At 49.4% G+C, this 21409-nt stretch overlaps 1 protein-coding gene across 1 annotated transcript; it reads left to right on the top strand.

Moving 5' to 3' along the window:
- The first annotated feature begins 2059 nt into the window (after positions 1-2059).
- Positions 2060-21334, top strand: ENKD1 (enkurin domain containing 1). Its single transcript, XM_060788391.2, has 8 exons — positions 2060-2135; positions 9630-9801; positions 11603-11827; positions 11927-12099; positions 13394-13549; positions 15765-15928; positions 18652-18788; positions 20518-21334. Exons 2-8 carry the CDS (start codon positions 9717-9719, stop codon positions 20676-20678), a joined length of 1101 nt encoding a protein of 366 aa, XP_060644374.2. The 5' UTR covers positions 2060-2135; positions 9630-9716; the 3' UTR covers positions 20679-21334.
- The last annotated feature ends 75 nt before the right edge of the window (positions 21335-21409 follow it).

The following is a 21409-nucleotide window of genomic DNA, read 5'->3' as shown; positions in this document are numbered from 1 at the left end:
CTGTTTGTTCCTTAATAAAGAACTGTTATATTTAAGCTCAAGCCTCATAAAGACTGCTTAATAAGGGAAATTTTCCTAAAGGCTTCTTTTTGGGGCCCTGGCTTCCTGCTGGATGCAAGCCTAACATCCTCTCTTAAAAGCACCTTCAAACTACAAGAAAGGAGATTCCACCTGAACATGAGAGTTGTTCAGCAGTGGAACTCTCTGCCCAGGAGGGAGTGTGGTGGAGGCTCCTTCTTGGGAAGCTTTGAAACAGAGGCTGGATGGCCATCTGTCAGGGGTGATTTGAATGCAATATTCCTGCTTCTTCACAGATTGGGGCTGGACTGGATGGCCCACCAGTTCTCTTCCAACTCTTTGATTCTAGGATTCTATGATTCATTTCGGCTCCAGCGGCGACAGAACACTATATATACATAAAATCCAACCAATGCTCCATTCAGCAAAGGACAAGAGGGATCCTCTCACCTCTGCAGGAGTCTACCATTGTATACCATGCAGCTGTGGACAAGAAGTCTACAGAGGGACCACCACACGCAGCGCCATTGCCCAGACACGGATCAAGGAACACGAAAGACACTGCAGAGTAACTCAACCAGAGAAGTCAGCCATAGCAGAGCACCTGAGGAACCAACCTGAACACAGCAGATTATTTGAGAACACGGAAATGCTGGACCACTCTCACAACCACCATGTCAGACTACACAGAGAAGCCATTGAAATCCACAAGAAGCAGGTGGACAATTTCAACAGAAAGGAAGAGACCATGAAAATGAACAAAATCTGGCTACCAGTATTAAAAAACTCTAAAATTACAACAGCAAAACAACAGAGAGGAAACAACCAGGCACAGCTTAACACCTCCCAGCAACAGATTTTCCCAGGCTCAGGCAGGCCTTCAAATGCTAATGAAGGTGATCAGTTGAAACATTCACACCTAGCTCCAGCAGACAAGAGTCCTTTGCCCCACCCTGGTCATTCCACAGATATATAAACCCATTTTCCTACTTCCAACAGACCTCACTACACTGCCGATTCAGTTCCGAGCACAATTCAAGGTGCTGGTTTTGACCTACAAAACCCTGTACGGTTCCGGTCCAGTGTATCTGTCCAAACGTATCTCCCTTTACGTCCCACCCCGGACTCTGAGATCATCTGGGGAGGCCCTGCTCTCGACCCCACCACTCTCACAAGTGAGGCTGGTGGGGACGAGGAGCAGGGCTTTCTCAGTGGTGGCTCCTCACCTGTGGAACTCACTCCCGGGGGAAATCAGGGCAGCACCATCCCTCCTCGCCTTCAGGAGGAGGGTGAAGACGTGGTTGTGGGACCAGGCCTTTGGGCACCTTGGCAATTAAATCAGACAATCAGGCGAGTAAGACCAGCAGGATTGATGAAATGGAATGTAAAATTAGATCAATGAGCGAAACGCTGACCATGTAAAAGGAGAAATTGGGTTTGTATTTGTTTTTATTGATTTTATTGATTTTATGATAATTAATGCATGCACTTTGTGAATTATATTATGATATGATGTAAGTTTATGTATAATTGTTTCATGATGCAGGCATCGAAGGGTGCCTTTGCTTTTGTAAGGCCGCTCTGAGTCCCCTTCGGGGTGAGAAGGGCGGGGTAAAAGAACCCCAAATAAATAAATACCTCTGAGGATGCTTGCCACAGATGCAGGCGAAACGTCAGGAGAAAATGCCTCTAGAACAGGGCCATATAGCCCGAAAAAACCCCACAAGAACCTAACTATATATACACTTTTTTCCTCTCTTTTTGCCTTTTTTATATACTTGGACCTTGATATTCCTACTTTCCTATCCAAACCAAATATGTTCCCCCACTTTCGAGGTTATATATATATTTTAATCCTCCTAATAAAAACATTTTTTTTTTTAAAAAAAAAAGGGAAATCCTGAGCCAGTGCCTCTTGCTTCCCTCCCTGCCCTTCCCTCCCCCGGCCACAAGGGGCGCTGCGGCGCCGGCCCTCAGGCGAGAAGGGGCGGTGCTAGACTTCCTAGAAGGGCTTTGTTTACCTTCCGCCTATGGAGAGGAAGCGACGGTTGCTTAGCGACGGGAGGAGGAGGAGGAGGCGGGGAGATCCCAACCGCGGCCTGTTCTCGTCCCGAGAGGTGAGCGGAGCCCGGCGTGGGCTTGAGGCGGGCCTTCCCACCCGAGGCTTCCCCAGGGGACGCGCCCCTCTTCTCTGCTTCCCGCTGGGCCCTTCCACACAGCCACATAACCCGGAATATCTGCTTAGAACCGGGTTCCCTGAGTCCACATTGCCACATAATCCGGTTCAAGGCAGATAACGTGGGATTGGATTCACCTGCGTGGAAGGGGCTTCTGTCTTCACGAGAGGAAGTATTCATATAATTATCATTGTTACAAACTTGCAGAATCTTGGCTTGTGGGAGGTTTTGGGGCCATGTTCTAGCAGCATTCTCTCCTGACGTTTCGCCTACATCTATGGCAAGCATCCTCCGGATGCTTGCCATAGATGCAGGCGAAACGTCAGGAGAGAATGCTGCTAGAACATGGCCCTATAGCCCCAAAAACCTACCACAACCCAGTGATTCCAGCCATTTATTTATTTATTTATTTATTTATTTGTCGTGTCAGATCAACCAGTCAATTATATTACATTTCTAACAGAACAAAGCAAACAAACAAACAAAACACAAAGTTTGCAAGCTTGGTAGTTGATTAAATGTCCTTTGACCAGTCTCTGTCCCCTTGGAGTGCTTCTGGTGTTGCCGCAAGGAGGTCCTCCCTTGTGCATCATGTGGCAGGGCTCAGGTTGCATTGCAGCAGGTGGTCAGTGGTTTGCTCTTCTCCCCACTCGCGTGTCGTGGATTCCACTTTGTAGCCCCATTTCTTGAGGTTGGCTCTGCATCTCGCGCAGTGTGTTCAGCACCTTCCAAGTCGCCCAGTCTTCTTCTGTGTGCCCAGGGGGGAGTCTCTCATTTGGTATCAGCCACTGATTGAGGTGCTGCCACTTTTGGACTCTCGCTTGCTGAGGTGTTCCAGCAAGTGTCTCTGCAGATCTTAGAAAACTATTTCTAGATTTAAGTGGTTGATGTGCTGGCTGATACCCAAACAGGGGATGAGCTGGAGATGTCTCTGCCTTGGTCCTTTCACTATTGGCTGCTACTTCCCGGCGGATGTCAGGTGGTGCAATACCGGCTAAGCAGTGTAATTTCTCCAGGGGTGTAGGGCGCAGGCACCCCGTGATAATGCGGCATGTCTCATTCAGAGCCACATCCACTGTTTTAGCGTGGTGAGATGTGTTCCACACTGGGCATGCGTACTCAGCAGCAGAGTAGCATAGTGCAAGGGCAGATGTCTTCACTGTGTCTGGTTGTGATCCCCAGGCTGTTCCAGTCAGCTTTCGTATGACGTTGTTTCTAGCGCCCACTTTTTGCTTGATGTTCAGGAAGTGCTTCTTGTAGGTCAGAGCACAGTCCAGAGTGACTCCTCCCAGGGATTTGGGTGTGCTGCAATGCTCCAGGGGTTCCTTCCCAGGTGATCTTCAGAGCTCAGGATGCTTGTCTGTGTTTTAGATGGGTTGGGGATCATCTGGTTTTCCCTGTCATAGGCAGTAAGGGCACCTAGAGCTTCGGAGAGCTTCTGTTCTACCATCTCAAAGCTCCCTGCTTGAGCAGTAATGGCACGATCATCAGCATAGATGAAACTCTCTGTCCTTTCTGGCAGCCATGAAAGCCTTCCACAATTACAGAATCTTGTACTGTACTGGTTTACTGTACTGGTTACTGGTTACAGCAAACAATGTTGGCTTGCTTACTTAGGTGATCCCTCATAGTCCGAGGAGGATGGTCCTCCAAGTATAGTGTCCTGGCTGTGGGTTCGTAGGTGACTGTGGAGCCCTATTCTTGACCTGCATCTTCTCCCACAGTGAGGGCATTGGATTCCACATGGAAGAAGGTCCCAGTCAGGGTTGGCTTAATGTGCCTCCTTCCTCTTGGCATGTTTCTCTCTTTCACCCTCCATTTGTGCCTCTTTGAATTCTGCAGCACTGCTGGTCACAGCTGACCTCCAGCTGGAGCCCTTAATTATTATTATTATTATTTCCGTCACTTTTACCCCGCCCTTCTCACCCCCGGGGGGGGGGGGGGGGACTCAGGGCGGCTTACAGAGGAAGGCACAATTCGATGCCTTTATCACATATACATACATATATAAACAAATTAAACAATTACAAATTAAAAATTAAAATCATCAATACACATTAATACAATAACACAGCAGTAGGTTAATCCTGAGTTCAGCGTTCGAAGTTTCATAAGTCCATTCCATCTCGACAAGTTCCAGCTCGTCATTAGGTTTTTCTTTAGCTGCCCGGGTGTCCAAATGCCTGGTCCCATATCCAGGTTTTCAATTTTTTCCTAAATGAAAGAAGGGACATTGCCGATCTAATTTCCCCGGGGGGGGGGGGGGAGTTCCACAGGTGGGGGGCCACCACCGAGAAGGCCCTGCTCCTCGTCCCGGCCAACCTCACTTGTGATAAAGGCGGGGTCGAGAGCAGGGCCTCCCCAGAAGATCTTAGGTTCCGAGGTGGGACGTAGAGGGAGATCCGTTCGGACAGATACACTGGGCCGGAACCGTATAGGGTTTTATAGGTCAAAACCAGCACTTTGAATTGTGCTCGGAATTGGATCGGCAGCCAGTGGAGCTGACACAACCGGGGGGTGGTGTGCTCCCTGTATGTCGCTCCGGTGAGCAATCTGGCTGCCTCCCGCTGGACCAGTTGGAGTTTCCGAGCAGTCTTCAAAGGCAGCCCCACGTAGAGTGCGTTGCAGTAATCCAGTCGGGATGTAACAACAGCGTGGACCACCGTGGCCAAGTCCGACTTCCCAAGGTACGGTCGCAGCTGGCGCACAAGTTTTAATTGTGCGAAAGCTCTCCCGGCCACCGCCGAGACCTGGGGTTCCAGGCTCAGCGATGAGTCCAGGATCACTCCCAAGCTGCGAACCTGCGTCTTCAGGGGGAGTGGAACCCCGTCTAACACAGGCTGTAACCCTATGCCCTGGTTGGCCTTACGACTGACCAGTAGGACCTCTGTCTTGTCTGGATTCAATTTCAAGGCTCCCAGTTCTCGGTGTCAATGCCAAAGTTGAGCCCATCTTTCAATCTCTTTTCCTGCCCACCAACATTCCGTTTTCCGTTCGGAGTAGAGCAACTGCTTTGGGAGACGGTAGTCGGGCATCCGGACAACGTGGCCGGTCCAGCGGAGTTGATGGTGGAGGGGCATCGCTTCAATGCTGCTGGTCTTTGCTTCTTCCAGCGTCTGACATTTGTCCACTTGTCTTCCCGGAGTTGATGGTGGAGGACCATCGCTTCAATGCTGCTGGTCTTTGCTTCTTCCAGCATGCTGACGTTTGTCCGCTTGCCTTCCCAAGAGATTTGCAGGATTTTTCAATGGCAATGCTTATAGAATCGTTCCAGGAGTTGCATGTGACATCTGTAGACAGTCCACGTTTCACAGGCATACAACAGGGTTGGGAGGACAATAGCTTTATAAACAAGCCCCTTGGTCTCCCTACGGATGTCCCGGTCCTCAAACACTCTGCTTCATTTGGAAAAATGCTGCACTTGCAGAGCTCAGGCGGTATTGTATTTCGGTGTCAATGTTGACATTTGTGGAGAGGTGGCTGCCAAGGTAGCATTGGCTTAGCTCTCACTACAAACCACCCTTCTCCAAGAACCAGGGACAGTGTGCCCACTCTTTTCTGTTGAGGCCGAGCAGGAGGTGGAATCTGCGGTCAGAGTATCTTTGGAGGAAGCGCAGGGAAGAAGAAAGTCGCTCTTCCTGACTGCTTCTGTGCCAACTTGGTTCTATTGGCAGGTTACTTTTCCAAACTACGACCCACCTAAGGCCCTAAGATCTTTTGGGGAGACCCAACTCATTGTTCCCCCATTGTCGCAATCACGTCTGGTGAGGACAGGGAACGGGGCCTTTTCTGTGGTGGCCCCTCGGCTATGGAACTCCCTCTCAATTGAAATTAGATCTGCTGCATCCCTCTTGACCTTCCGGAAACAAGTGAAATCCTGGCCATGGGATCAGGCCTTGGTAGATTAGGGTGACTTGCTGACTTGACAACTTTTACAGAACTGTCTGACTCCCCCTCGGATGATGATTCAAGCTGACTGTGTGTTTTTATATTGTTGTATACTGTTTTACACTGTGTATTGTTATACTGCTGTTCAATTATATATTTATGTTTCTGGAATGGGCACCATGGGATGCCAATTTGTAAGCCGTCCTGAGTCCCTCTGCGGAGGTTGAGAGAGGGCGGGATAGAAAAGCCCCAAATAAATAAATAAATAAATACATAGGGTGCCTGGCCGCAGAGTCACAGCAGCTGCGGCCTGTTTGTTGCTGGCAGGATTCCCGGGCTTTGTGCCTGGCTCTGCCCGGTGGCAAAGCGCGGGGCGTCACTCCCTTTTGGAAGGCACGCAGGAAACGGCTGAGAGGTTTGGAACCAGAGGGCTACAGAGCTTCTCTTACTACCTGTTTCATTAAGCTCCATTTCAGCCCAATTACATTATTTATTTATGTATTTATTTACTATATTTGTATACCGTCCTCAGCCCTCAGGTGACTCAGAGCGGTTCACAATGGCAACAATTTGATGCCCCAAAACACCATAAACTATTTAAAAACATTAAAGTAAAGGTAAAGGTTGTCCCCTGACATTAAGTCCAGTCATGTCTGACTCTGGGGTGTAGTGCTCATCTCCATTTCTAAGCCGAAGAGCCGGCATTGTCCATAGACATCTCCAAGGTGAGGTGGATCTGTAATTCGTTAAATGGACGAACCCAGAGGGTGCTCACTAATGCTTCCTCTTCATCTTGGAAAGAAGTGACGAGCGGAGTGCCACAAGCAGGGTTCCGTCCTGGGCCCGGTCCTGTTCAGGATCTTCATTCATGACTGAGATGAAGGGCTAGAAGGCAGGATCATCAAGTTTGCAGACGACACCAAATTGGGAGGGATAGCCAAGACTCCAGAGGACAGGAGCAGGATCCAAAACGACAGATTAGAGAGATGGGCCAAAACTAACAAAATGAAGTTCAACAGGGACAAATGCAAGATACTCCACTTTGGCAGGAAAAACGAAATGCAAAGAGACAGAATGGGTGACAATGCTTGGCTCGAGAGCAGTACGTGTGAAAAAGATCTTGGAGTCCTCGTGGACAAGTTAAATATGAGCCACCAATGTGATGTGGTGGCAAAAAAAGCCAATGGGATTTTGGCCTGCCTCAAGAGGAGCCTAGTGTCTAGATCTAGGGAAGTCATGCTCCCCATGCTCTATTCTGCCTTGGTCAGACCACACCTGGAATATTGTGTCCAATTCTGGGCCCCACAATTCAAGAGAGATATTGACTCTAAGCTGGAATGTGTCCAGAGGAGGGCAACTAAAATGATAAAAGGTCTGGAGAACAAGCCCTATGAGGAGCGGTTTAAGGAGCTGGGCATGTTTAGCCTGAAGAAGAGAAGGCTGAGAGGGGATATGATAGCCATGTATAAATATGTGAGAGGAAGCCACAGGGAGGAGGAGGAGGGAGCAAGCTTGTTTTCTGCTTCCTTGGAGACTAGGACGCAATGGAACAATGGCTTCAAACTCCAAGAGAGGAGGTTCCACCTGAACATGAGGAAGAACTTCCTGACTGTGAGAGCCGTTCAGCAGTGGAACTCTCTGCCCCAGAGGGAGTGTGGTGGAAGCTCCTTCTTTGGAAGCTTTTAAACAGAGGCTGGATGGCAATCTGTCAGGGGTGATTTGAATGCAATATTCCTGCTTCTTGGCAGAATGGGGGTGGACTGGATGGCCCATGAGGTCTCTTCCAACTCTTTGATTCTATGATTCTAAAGTCATGTGACAGCATGACAGCCTGGAGCGCCGTTACCTTCCCGCCGGAGCGGTACCTATTGATCTACTCACATTTGCATGTTTTCGAACTGCTAGGTTGGCAGAAGCTAGGGCTGGCAGCAGAAGCTCACGCCGCTCCCCGGAATCAAACCTGTGACCTTTTGGTCAACAAGCTCAGCAGCTCAGCGCTTTAACCCACTGCACCACCGGGGGCTCCTTAAAAACATTAACACATAATATAAAATCATAACAAGAGTATTAAAAACGTAATCCATTTGTGTCTCCTAATCATAACATTGTCCCATCTCGTCATCCAGTTGTTCCAAATTCCTATGTCTTTTACCTTGCATTTTCAAACACTTGCTGAAACAACCAAGTCTTGAGTCTTTTCCAGAATGTTAAGAGGGGGAGGGGGCCGATCGAATGTCCCCAGGAAGGGCGTTGCATAGCCGAGGGGCCACCACTGAGAAGGCCCTGTCTTGGAGATCCGATTGCTTAAAAGTGGCAGCAACAAAATGTCTGCTTTTTACCACCTGAATCCTAAATTTGCATCTGAAATTTAAGAAAAGCTTGGAGTGGCAGCATTACCATGAATATCTTTGCGGATGGTGTATTGGCTCAGTTAGTGTCCGGTATTCAGAATGAATTTTTGGACTCAGAATTCTTTTCAATCTCAGTATATGTTCTTGAGGAGCCTCCGGTGGTGCCGCGAGTTAAACCGCTGAGCTGCTGAACTTGCTGACCAAAAGGTCTCAGGTTCGAATTCAGGGAGCGGGGTGAGATCTCACTGTTAGGCCCAGCTTCTGCCAACCTAGCACTTCGAAAACTTGCAGATGTGAGTAGATCAATAGGTACTGCATCTGCGGGAAGGTAACAGCACTCCATGCAGTCATGCCAGTGGCCACGTGAGCTTGGAGGCATCTGTGGGTGACGCCGTTCTCTCCTGCTTAGAAATGGAGATGAGCACCAGAGTCCCAGAGTCGGACACAACTAGACTGAATGTCAAGGGGAAAGCTTTATCGTGACTTTTATATGTCCTCGGTATCACGATTTGGTTAGTAGAGCTCTCGTGTTTGTAGTAGAGAGGATCCTGGAAGCCTATGATCTTCTCATTTTTGTTCCAGATAGTCAGCATATGGGGGCTGTCATATAATTACATGAGGTCTATCTTGTTCTCATCAAAGTAGTGAGCTGCCCCTTCACTGACCATTTGTGAAGTACTTCCTCATTCATTGCATGCTTGCTGGAGATTTTTATGGCCTCGTAAATTAGTTAAATTTGCCTCCCACATAAGCAGTACCTTAATTTCCTACTTGACAGATGCAACTGTCTTTTGGGCTGCAAAGGTCAACAGTAAGCTACACAAATTGGTCAGACGCGGACTCCGACCTGGGCTGGCTTCGAACTCATGACCTTTCGGTCAGTAGTGATCTTAATGCAGCTGACGCCTAGCCAGCTGCGCCACAGTCAGATAGTCAGCATATGGGGGCTGTCATAGACATTATTATGTGAGGTCTATCTTGTTCTCATCAAAGTACTTTGAGAGCCGTTGTGTCATTGGTTGACTCTGAGCCGGTCCTTCTCTCCCCCGACCGACACGGGGTGGTTGTGAGCAGGGAAAGAACCCTGTGTTCCTCTCTGGAGTTACTGGAAGAAAGGTGGGCTGTCAATGCTGCTAATCAATAAAGAAGAAGGGGTGCACCTTCTTACAACGAATGCCTTTCTGCTCCTCCCAAGGCATTTGCTGCAAGTCCTCCGTGATCGAGACAGGCTTCATCGTTTCAAGACCTCCCAAAAGGAGAGTTTCTGGTTGCTGAGGTGAAGATGGCAGAGGGGCTGTCCCGGATCACAGGTCCCATTCCCCCCGACCCCACCCTGTGCCCGGATTACTACAGGCGCCCTCTCTCCGGTGAGTGTGCTGCACGTTTGCAGAGCGTGTCGTGGGTAATACATTGGGGGCTGCATGCTGTGGTGTGTAGAAGGGGCGCAGAGCTCTACGTGTTGTTCCTTATTTACTGCCCTGGCAATTTCAACAGAGAGGAGAAAACCATGAAATCTGGCTAACAGTATTTAAAAAAATCTACTATCAGGACAATAAATAAAGAAGAGCACGTTGAAAACAGGGGAATTCCAGACATGAAACAGTCAGGGCCAGCTAACAAAGGATTTCCCCAGGCAGGAATCAGCCAGGCCTTAAAGCTGCAAGGCTTTGCAATGCTAATCAAGACAGGCAAGAGTTCATTCTCCCACCACAGATATATAAACCTCCCTTGTCGAGTTCCCAGTGTACCTCACAGCCTCTGAGGATGCCCGCCATAGATGTGGGTGAAATGTCAGGAGAGAATGCTTCTGGAACATGGCCATACAGCCTGGAAAACTCACAGCAACCCAGTGATTCCAGCCAGGAAAGCCTTCAACACAACACATAAGCACACATGTTCTGGGAAAATAAGTTCCTGGAATTTTTCTTCTGTCTCTTAGGAACCTTGGGCTCCTTGCAGGTTGTCTTCTATTGCAGAAGTTGAGGTTCTCCAACCCTATTCCTAGATTATCTGGGGTGCTGATTCAGAAAATTGCATTGGATTAGCTCTTATTTCTTAGATATGGTTGTCATGATTTTCTGTGGCCGAGCAGGGGGTGGCTGGTAGATGCCATATGTTCTGTATCTCAAATCCTAGAGCTGAATGGTGCCTTTTCTGGAATTAGCAGGTCAGATATATCCAGAAACAGGCCTAATTTGGAAGTCCCCAAATGTGTGTTGGCCAGTGTTAGGAAAGGCTGAAAGGACTCTGGCTTAATTCCTGCCAGGAAGGGCTTTAATCCGAGATAGGCTTTGTTTTAACGTGCCTGTTGTGGGAGTGTGGGCTCTGAGAATTTATGTCAAACTACATTTGGCCATTAGGTTCAAAGAATGCCATCTCCCCACACATATTGTCCCCAGATGTCTTGGCCTTCAACTCCCAGAAATCCTAACAGCTGGTAGGCCTCAGTCTGAGAAAGGCCTCAGTGGGAGAAAGGGCTCAGTGTTTGTTTTCCTCAGTGAGAGAGAGCCCTCTGTGTGAGAAGGCCTCACTGAGAGAAGGCCTCGTGTTAGAACACCTCAGTCTGAAAGAGCCCTCAGTCTGAGAGAGCCCTCAGTGGGAAAAAGGCCTTAGTGTGAGAAGGCCTCAGTGTGAGAAGAAGCCCCAGTTTGAACGCCTCATGTGTAAAGCTACAACTATTATGCGGTAGTGACTATTATATGAGGAAATGTGGGTAGTTGCAGTTGAACGAGGCAAGAAGTTGGGAGTTGTAGGCCAGAACACCTGGGGACCCACAGGTGGAGAACCACTGGTCTATATAGTCACACTATTTCCCCTTCCAGCCCCATACTATCTACATCACAGTTGGGGAATGCCGTTATCGTATGGTCAACGACTTCCATGGCCGGAATCAACGTTGCTTAGACCCTTCTATCATTCCTCACCATGGGTTGAGCTGGTTGAGGCTGATGGGGATTGCAATTCCGCAACAGCTAGAGGTTCATGCATTTTTGTGTTTGTTCAGTGTGACAAGTGGTCATTTGCCCATTTTTGGCCTGAGACTTTTTCCTCAATACAGTTGATCTTAATTGAAAAGATAAGAGCTTGAACTTTGGGTCTTTGGGGCAGAGAGCGGTCGCTTGACACAGAGCTGCACTCCCTTTTTTGACACTTATTTTGTGTGTTCAGCCCGAGGGAGACTGGAAGGGAACTCTCTGAAGCTGGACCTGCTTCCCGGACCCATTCCTCCAGAGTGCAGCCTGCACCCGACGTGTTACAGCGCTCGCCTCGCTCACCCTCCTCCCCGGATCAAAGCCAATGGCAAGGACTTTTTGGAGAGGGGTCAGCAGGGGACCGTGAGCGCTTTGCTGCAGCTGGACAGCATCTCCTTCTGTCAGGAGCACACACCTCGACGTAAGTTTTGGGCGGCTGTCTGGAGGGAACTGCTGTCGCTCTACTAGTCCCAGGGTTGCACGAAGGCGGCTGCAATGCTTCCTTTGTCTCGTTACACAGGAAGAGACCACAAGGACCACGAGAAGGAGAACCTGAAGCGCATGAGGGAGATTCAGAAGAAGTATCGAGAGAAAGAGCAGGCTCGGGAGCTCAACCAGCACAAGCCAGTCAAAGCCCTCTGGAAGTCCCAGAAATACGAGAACGTGGAGTCCAAAGTGAAGATGAAGTTGCAGGTACCGCTGAGCCCAATATGCCCTGGGGTACTTCTCACCAACTTCCCGTATTTCATGTCAGAAATATTAAAAATTAACCAAGTACTTTTATATACAAAAATGTGAGTCAAGAACTGAAAGGTTTAAATGGATGCAATAACTCTGCAAAAGCTGCAGTTCAGTATAAGCAGGGGTGCCTGTGGCTTAGTAGGCATCAGTCTGAGAGAGGCCGCAGTGGGAGAAAGGGCTCAGTGTTTGTTTTCCTCAATGTGAGAGAGGCCTTAGTGTGAGAGAGCACTCTGTGTGAGAAGGCCTCAGTGGGAGAAAGGTCTCAGTGTTAGAACACCTCAGTCTGATGCTCATTAGCGAAGGCATTAAGGAATCTAGTAGTTCCTTTAGGACAGTGGTTCTCAACCTGTGGGTCCCAAGATGTTTTGGTCTCCAACTCCCAGAAATCCCAACAGCTGGTAAACTGGCTGAGAAGGCTTCAGTGGGAGAAAGGCCTCAGTGTTAGAACGCCTCAGTCTGAGAGACCCCTCAGTGGGAGAAAGGGTTCAGAGTTTGTTTTCCTCAGTGTGAGAGAGGCCTCAGTGTGAGAGAGCCCTTTGTGTGAGAAGACCTCAGTGGGAGAAAGGCCTCAGTGTTGGAATGCCTCAGTTTGAGAGACCCCTCAGTGAGAAAAAGACCTCAGTGTGAGAAGGCCTCAGTGTGAGAAGAAGCCCCAGGTTGAACACCTCATGTGTAAAGCTACAACTATTATGCAGTAGTGACTATTATATGAGGAAATGTGGATAGTTGCAGTTGAACGAGGCAAGAAAATGTATAGCAGGAAAGATAGTATACTGAGGACGAAGCAGGGGAGAGACTGTGGAAGGCAACTTCAGAGTCTGGGGGCCAGGTTGGCTTCGACTAGCCAGGATTCACCACAGGATGCACTCCTCCCAACAAAATGTGGATTAAAAATAAGCCCCGCCTGATTTGCAACGGCTCCCGTCCTCATTATAGATCAGAAACAAAGTATCAGGAGATGTGTAGTGATGTGAAGCTAAACCGAATTGTCTGCAACCTTCTGTGAGTTGTTTTTGTGCGCTTTCAAATTGCTTTGTGTTCTCTCTCTCATTGATTCTTAAGTTTATCAATATCACTGAGTTGTCCAGTTTAAAGAAATGGAAATGGGATCATCAATAATTTAGGAGTAAACTGATTCCAGTTCAGTTCATTGAGGACATGGTTAGTGATGTTGCCTTGGCATTTCAGTTGAGATGGCTTCCTAGTCACCTTCCTCTCATGCGCTTTTCCTTTTTTGCTTCTTCAGGAAGGTCCTCTTTCTCCGAATCCAGAGGCACAAAAATACCTGAGAGCGTATTCTCGCTGTGGCACAGGAGTCCACCCACGAAGGTCAGTGTCTCCAAACAAGACCCAATCTGTGGGTAGAGCAGCTGCGCCAGAAGCACAAGGTTGTAATGCCAAGGTAGGTGAACCTGGGAGGGATGGGGGGGGGGGAATGGGGGGGGGTGAGGTGGCACATAGATTCAGCAGTCCCAGTGCCATTTGCTTTCTATTTCGAGTCCCCGTTGGGGGAGATGGTGGCGGGGTATACATAAAGCTGTTTTTTATTTTTATTATTATTATTATTATTATTATTATTATTATTATTATTATTATATTTCCTGTCCCTCGTAAATGAGTGGTGTTCCAGCAAATCTTTTAGGGATGCAACAACCACCTGGACTCTGTGACAGGTGAGAAGGGCTTGAGGTTCACGGGGTCTCCTTTTGGTTTATGCTAAAACCTCAAGGTCCAAACGTATGGTGTTGAGAACAAAACAATGCCTTGAGAAGAATGGCAGAACGTGGTGCCCTCAGCACGTTCACACAGTTGCACCAGCATTGACGCTTGCACTTACCGTATATACTCAAATATAAGCTGAGTTTTTGAGCCCTTTTTCAGTCTGAAAAAGCCCCCCTTGGCTTTTACTAGAGTTTTATTTATTATTTGAATTTCTATGCGGCCACTCCCCTGGGGCTCGGAGCGGCTTACAAGAATAGCTAAAATCTAACAAAGTTTAAAAGCAATTTAAAACAATTTAAAAACAACACTATCAAACATTAAAAGCCTGTCGGAACAGGTATGTCTTCCATGCCCTGCGGAAAGCTGGTAAGTCCCGCAAGGCACGGACTTCAGGCGGCAGAGTGTTCCAGAGTGATGGTGCCACTGCTGTGAAGGCTCTGCGCCTGGTTGCTGTTAGACGCAAGGTCTTGACACTGGGGACTTCCAATAGATCTTGGTCCTCAGAACAAAGGGATCTCTGGGGTTGGTAAAAACAACACTATCAAACATCTCTGGGGTTGGTAGGGGGTGAGGGGGTCCCTCAGGTACATCGGCCCCAGACCATGCAAGACCTTCAAGGTGAGTACCATCACTCTGAAAGTGATCCAGTGCTCAATGGGTAACCAATGCAGCTGCAGTCAGATTGGGGTGATGTGGCATCTCATCGGAATTCCCACAAGAAGCCGAGCAGCTGCATTTTGCACCAACTTGAGCTTCCGGATCACCGACAGAGGAAGGCCAATGTAGAGGGTGTTACAGGAGTCCAGTCTTGAGATGACCGTGGCCTGGATCACCGTAGCCAGGTTGTCCCTGGACAGGGAGGGGGCCAGCCGTCTAGCCTGCCGCAGGTGGAAGAAGGCGGTTGTGCTAGTGGCGGACTCCCAGACTCTTGACCAACGAGGACGGGCGTAGTGCCTCGCCATCCAGGGTGGGCAGCTGGATGTCCCCACTTCCCGGTTGACCCAGCCAGAGGATCTCCGTCTTTGCTGGATTCACCCTCAACCTGCTGGCACGCAGCCATCCAGTAACGGCCTTGAGGCACTGATGGAAACAATCGGGGACAGAGTCCGGTCAGCCTTCCATCTTCAGCACCAGCTGAGTGTCATCAGCGTACTGGTCACACTCCAGCCCAAAACCTTGAACCAGCTGAGCAAGTGGTCGCATAGAGATGTTAAACAAGAGAGGGGAGAGAATGGCCCCCTGAGGAGGAACCCCACAAGAGAGAGAGAGGGGGGGACCTCTCAGAGACCAGGCCTCCCCTCTCCACTCGCTGTCCACGGTTGTGAAGGAAGGAGGGGAGCCAGTTCAAAGCTGAAGTTATTTGTTATTTTACCCTGTTGTTGTTATTGTTGTTACATTCATTATTTTACTCTATTAATGTTATTATTACATTTATTATTATTATTATTATTATTATTATTATTATTATTATTATTATTATAATATTGGAGCCCCTGGTGGCGCAGTGGGTTAAACCCCTGTGCCAGCAGGACTGAAAACCGACAGGTCGCAGGTTTGAATCCGGGGAGAGGTGGATGAGCTCCCTCTATCAGCAGGCAACACACAACTGGTTGGAAACCCACTCCAACCTGGGCTGGCTTTGAACTCATGACCTTTTGGTCAGAGTGATCTTAATGCAGCTGACACTCAGACAGCTGTGACACAATCCCGGTGCTTTCGATTTTTATTGCTATCCATTTTTATTTTGAAATTTACCTATAGCAGCTAACGTTCCTAAGCCAAGGTGTACAAGCTCAGGTCTTTGACGCCCTTGTTCCGTTACCTGAGCCATTCCAGCGTCGGAGTCTTGCTGGCCTTTGACCCTCTGCCCTTTCCTCTCTCTTTTTCCGGCCCAGGGAGGCAGCAAGGAGGTGGACTTTGTCAGCCACAATGCCCAAAATGCGAAGCGAGCTCAGTTGCGGCGCTCGCGTTCGTTGCAATCGCTGACCGAAGTGCTGGAGCAGAGGCGCAAGGGGCAGGAGGAGTATGACGCAAAGCAGAAGGGACACGTCCCCCGCTAGTAGGTATTCTTCAAGTGAAGGAGGAGGTGGAAGGAATCTGGGGGGGGGGGGGGTAGCCCTCCAATGAAACCAGAGGTGCCAGGAGGGAAGGGTCATAGCAGGGGACTGGGGAGAACACAGGGCGTCCATTCCTCCCTGAACCAGCTACCTGCCTCCAGTCATGATGGGCGATGCTGTCCCGTCCGCAGTGCTGAAGAGAGATTCAACGGCCAGCTTTTGGACTGGACTCTTGGTCTTCTCTTCAGGCAAAAACATGTCTTGGGCCAGTCCTGATGTACACAAACAAATGCCCCGTACTGGCCCCCCTGATATGCAGCCGCTTAGTCTGAATGCCTATCCCTATCCTGTCCTGGGAGCGATTCCATGGACTGACCGTCAGCTGGACTAGAAGCCTCTCAGGGCCAGGTTGGGGGCTTCAGTCTCAGAACAGGAAGGCAGCTTATAAAGGAAGTAAATAAAAACAAAAAGAATGGCACGGGGCCTACACGTGCTGTTGAATGTGATTCCGTGAGAAAGCGTTGTTTTCCTGATGATACTCCCCGTCCATCTCCGCACCGCAACTCTGCCCGTGATGGAAAACAGAGAACGATGTTCTGGGAGATGTTGCTCTTTATTTATTTATCGTGTCATCAGCAACCGGACATTTGTATTACATTTTTAACAAAAACAAACAAACATATAAAAGACACAGAGGTTGCAAGCTTGGTAGTTGATTAGATGTCCTTTGACCAGTATCTGTCCCCTTGGAGTGTCTCTGTCATTGCTATAAGGAGGTCCTCCATTGTGCATCATGTGGCAGGGCTCAGGGTGCATTGCAGCAGGTGGTCAGTGGTTTGCTCCTCTCCACACTCGCATGTCATGGATTATTCCACTTTGTGGCCCCATTTCCCAAGGTTGGCTCTGCATCTCGTGGTGCCAGAGCGCAGTCTGTTCAGCGCCCTCCAAGTTGCCCTGTCTTCTATGTGCCCAGGGGGGAGTCTCTCATTTGGTATCAGCCATTGATTGAGGTGCTGGGTTTGGGCCTGCCACTTTTGGACTCTCGCTTGCTGGGGTGTTCCAGCGAGTGTCTCTGTAGATCTTAGAAAACTATTTCTTGATTTAAGTCGTTGACGTGCTGACGGATACCCAAACAGGGGATGAGCTGGAGATGTCTCTGCCTTGGTCCTTTCAGTATTGGCTGCTCCTTCCCGGAGGATGTCAGGTGGTGCAATACCGGCTAAGCAGTGTAATTTCTCCAGTAGTGTAGGGCACAGACACCTCGTGATTATGTGGCATGTCTCATTCAGAGCCACATCCACTGTTTGAGCGTGGTGAGATGTGTTCCACACTGGGCATGCATTCTCAGCAGCAGATGTTGCTCTAACTCGGGAGGATTGGGGTTCTTGGGCGCTCCTGGGAAAATGTGACATTTCCCAACTTCCGTAAGCCAGATGTCTTCATGGCTCTCCTCTTCAAAAGTGTTCAGTTACAGCAAGAATAGAGTGTCGTAATGAAGAAGCCTGGCTTATGGAAGTTGGGAAAAGTTACACTTTTGGACCCCAACTCCCATGACTGTTAACTCTGTTGGCCTCAGAGTTCTGGTAGCTGCAGATTTTCGAATGGTCAGAGATGCATAATGGGAGGGATGGTTCTTAAAAATGCCGAGTGTTTGAGTTTCATCCTGCCGCCATAGCTTCTCTGGAGCTGCCAGTCTCCCTCTGAGAGGTTGCCACAAACGCAATATCATCCCAGAGTTATCTGGAAAGTAAGGTTGCAAGATTTTTTTAAAATACAAAGTATGAATATATTTTAATAAAACTCCCATCGTGGATTGTAGCAGAGGGATTACATTATTTTTCCACACAATCACCATTCAGTTCAATACATTTTGTCATGCGTGGGATGAGTTTTGGATGCCTGCGTCATACATAGAAGTTTCCCTCTGCCTTTTCCAGCCAGTTTGTCACTTTGCTTTTCCCTCCTGGTTGTCAGAAAAGCATTTTCCACGCAGGTGTTCCTTCAATTGAGTGAACAGAGGAAGGTCCCTGGGTGCAAGGTCAGGGCTGGGAGAAGGGTGGATTAAAACATCCCAACCCAATGAAGTCCACAACTCTTGTGTTGCATGAGCGGTGTGCAGACACACAATGTCATGGAGGAGACAGACTCCAGCCATCAGCATCCCACGGCATTTGTTGTGGATGTCTCTGCAAAGTGTCTTCATAGTCTCACAATACCCATTTTGTCACATGCTGCCTTAGCATTACATCCCCTCCATAAACTGGAACGATTTTGTGATGAATCACAGCGGCGTTCATGCCCTTAGCATTTAGGTATAGTGTATAACGGCACAAACTTTGCACTTGGAGGGAAACAGAATGAGGACGCTCCTCTCTAACCTTCACAACTGCAGTCGATGAGCTACTGACGGCTGGCACGGCTCTTTTGCTTCCGCTAGCCTCCCACTACACGGCAGTGATGCCAACTTCCCCCACGAAAATTCCCCGTGAGAGCGACGTGCCTTGTAACCTTACTTTCTGGCTAACCCTCGTAGTACCTTTTGCTCTGCGTCCTGCTCCCTCCATAAAAGCCTGATGCCAGCTGAATCTGCTTTCCCAAATCTGGAAAAGAGGAGGTGAAATCCAGGCTTGCTCCTGTCTTTGGGTTCTAGGATGCCGGTCCCTCCTGCATGTCTCTGCCTAGCTCTCTGCGTCCTTGCTGATCCGTTCTTTTCTCCTGTCCTCAGCCTGATTGAGCGGAAAGAGCACTGGCGCAAGGAGGCGGAGGAGTACCAGCGCAGCATGCCCGACCCTGCCATGCCCCCCGGCCACGCCATGATGCCCGAGAGCCAGAGGCTGGACACACTCGACAAGTTGAAACAGAGTAAGATGGGCCGGGAGTGGGGGGCTCCAGCCACTGCGCTGCCTTTGGGAGCTGGTCTCTGGGTGGCCGTTTATCCTCTGGGGCCTTGGGCAAGGGAGAGGGCAGGGGTCACCGCCACCCTTGCCACCATTTGGGCCTTCCTCAGGATTGCTGGGAACCAGCCCACCAAGGCCAGAATCTTGTGGTAGCTCTCTGAGTGGAACTGTGATACGCCTGGCCAGTTCCGACCCCTTGAATGTAATAGTACTGCTGTTACTACTACTTCTTCATTGCCATCTTCTCCTTCTCTCTTACCCGGTTCACCGGACTTGCTAACTCTAATGAACTGGAGGCAAAGGCCTCTGTCTGTATCTCCGTGACTTTCTGTTCTGTCTTGTGGTGCTACTCCGTTCTTGATCCCTCACCTGCAGCAAGAGTTCCCTTGCAACCAAGTGCAACTGGCTAAACCAGTGCTTCCCAATCTGTGGGCCCCTCTCCAGGGGTTTTTGGCCTACAACCCCCAGAGATCCCAGCCAGTTTACCAGCTGTGAGGATTTCTGGAAGGCCGAAACATCCATCTGGGGAGGGACCCACCGGTTGAGGTTGAGGAACAGGGCCATTTAGGGCTTGATAGACCAAAGCCAGCACTTGGTAGCAAACTGGCAGCCAGTGGAGCTGGCATAACATGGGAGTGGTGTGCACCCTGTATGCTGCCCCAGTTAGTAACCTGGCTGCCTCTCCTTGGACTAGTTGAAGCTTCCAAGCAGTCTTCAAAGGCAGCCCCACGTAGAGTGCGTTGCAGTAGTCTATTCAGGATGTAAAAAGAGTGTGGACTACGGTGGCCAAGTCTGACTTCCCAAGGTACAGGTGCAGCTAGTTTTAATTGTGCGAATGCTCCCCTGGCCACTGCTGCAACTTGGGATTCCAGGCTCAGTGATGAATCCAGGAGAACTCCCAAGCTGAGAACCTGCGTCTTCAAGGGGAGTGCGACTCCGTCCAGCACAGGTTGTGACCCTATGCCCTGCTTGGCCTTTTGACTGACCAGGAGAACCTCTGTCTTGTTTGGATTCAACTTCAATTTGCTTGCCCTCATCTGGACTGTCACAGCGGCCAGGCACCGGTTCAGGACTTGGACAGCCTCCTTAGTACTCCTGCTACTACTTCTTCTTCATTGCCATCTTCTCCTTCTCTCTTAACTCGGTTCCCCTGACTTACTAACTCTAATGAACTGGAGGCAAAGGCCTCTGTCCGTATCTCCGTGACTTTCTGTTCTGTCTTGTGGTGCTACTCCGTTCTTGATCCCTCATCTGCAGCAAGAGTTCCCTTGCAACCAAGTGCAACTGGCTAAACCAGTGCTTCCCACCCTGTGGGTCCCTCCCCAGGTGTCTTTGTTTTGGCTTACAACCCCCAGAGATCCCAGCCAGTTTACCAGCTGTGAGGATTTCTGGAAGGCCAAAACATCCATCTGGGGAGGGACCCACTGGTTGTGGACCACTGGGTGGCTAAATCACCCAGATGCCGGAAGCCATGGTTTTGGCTCATTGGCCCACCTCAGATTGCAACCCACCCTTGGCCTTGTCTTGTTTGGGGGCTTGCTGGCTCACAGTAAACAAAGAATCCTAAGGCACCTTGACTAACCTTTTTTCTGTGGATGCAGCTGTTGAAACAAACCCAGATTCAGCCCCATTTGCAGCGTAACCTGTTTGCTTGCTGTTTCCTCCCCCCACGTCCCCCCCCCATTCCCTTGTAGGCCAAGAGCAACTCCTGAAAGATCTCTTGCTGCTTCCCGTGAGAGTCGACACTCTGAGCGTCCAAAACCGACGGGTTGCTCTAGAGAAGAAGCTGTCCCAGATTGAAGAGGCGCTCAAGATCTTCTCCCGGCCCAAAGTCTTCATCAAGCTGGATTCCTAGGCCGGGGCAGAAGGTGATCCCCTTCCTGACCCCCTTTTCTGAGCTGCAGTGGAGAGGAAGGGGGCATCCCCCCCCCCCCCTATTCCTGAACTCAGCTAGAGTCTCTCTTTTACCTGAACTCTCCTCATTCCAGGGACTGAAATGTTGTTTGCTTACACTAGTGGCCGCCTTTTTTTCTAATGCATTGCTCTTGCCAAGGGCTAGGAAGCCACAAATGTCCATCTGTATAGGGGTGAAGAACACCCAAGCTCTCTAGATGGTGTGAGCTCTCCTCAGTGGCAACCAGTGTGGCCACAGTCAGGGACAACAGAGGCAAAACTTCAGAAGCAAATGGGTTAGGCTGACAGAAGCAAGCAAGGGAGTGGGATGGAGACCCAAGGGAGAATGTCCATAGTCTCAGGAATGTGACTCAAAGTTGGGAAAATGTGGTATCCTCAGCTTGACTGCCCGACAGCAGTAGTTTCACTTAGTGCCAAGAAAGATCAGAACCCGTGCCTGGGGAAGCAATTGCCCACATTATTGAAACTCTTGCTTTGAGGCCACGCAAGAGACACCACAGGCAACAACTTGACAAACATCTGGATCTTAGAGGAAGAGTGCCTACAGTTCTAAATTGAGGGGTTGGGTGGTTTTGAATAAAGCAGTTTGTAAGTAAACATGGGTCACGGTGTACTTGCACAAGCGTGAGTGTGGTGTAGTTTTAATGCGTGCTCTGTGCAAGGACCAGTTAT

The sequence above is a fragment of the Anolis sagrei genome, chromosome 8, assembly GCF_037176765.1.
Source record: "Anolis sagrei isolate rAnoSag1 chromosome 8, rAnoSag1.mat, whole genome shotgun sequence".
NCBI classification, from domain to species: domain Eukaryota; kingdom Metazoa; phylum Chordata; class Lepidosauria; order Squamata; family Dactyloidae; genus Anolis; species Anolis sagrei.
Note: the sequence above shows the minus strand (reverse complement) of the source record. Positions and strands in the feature narration are given on the sequence as shown.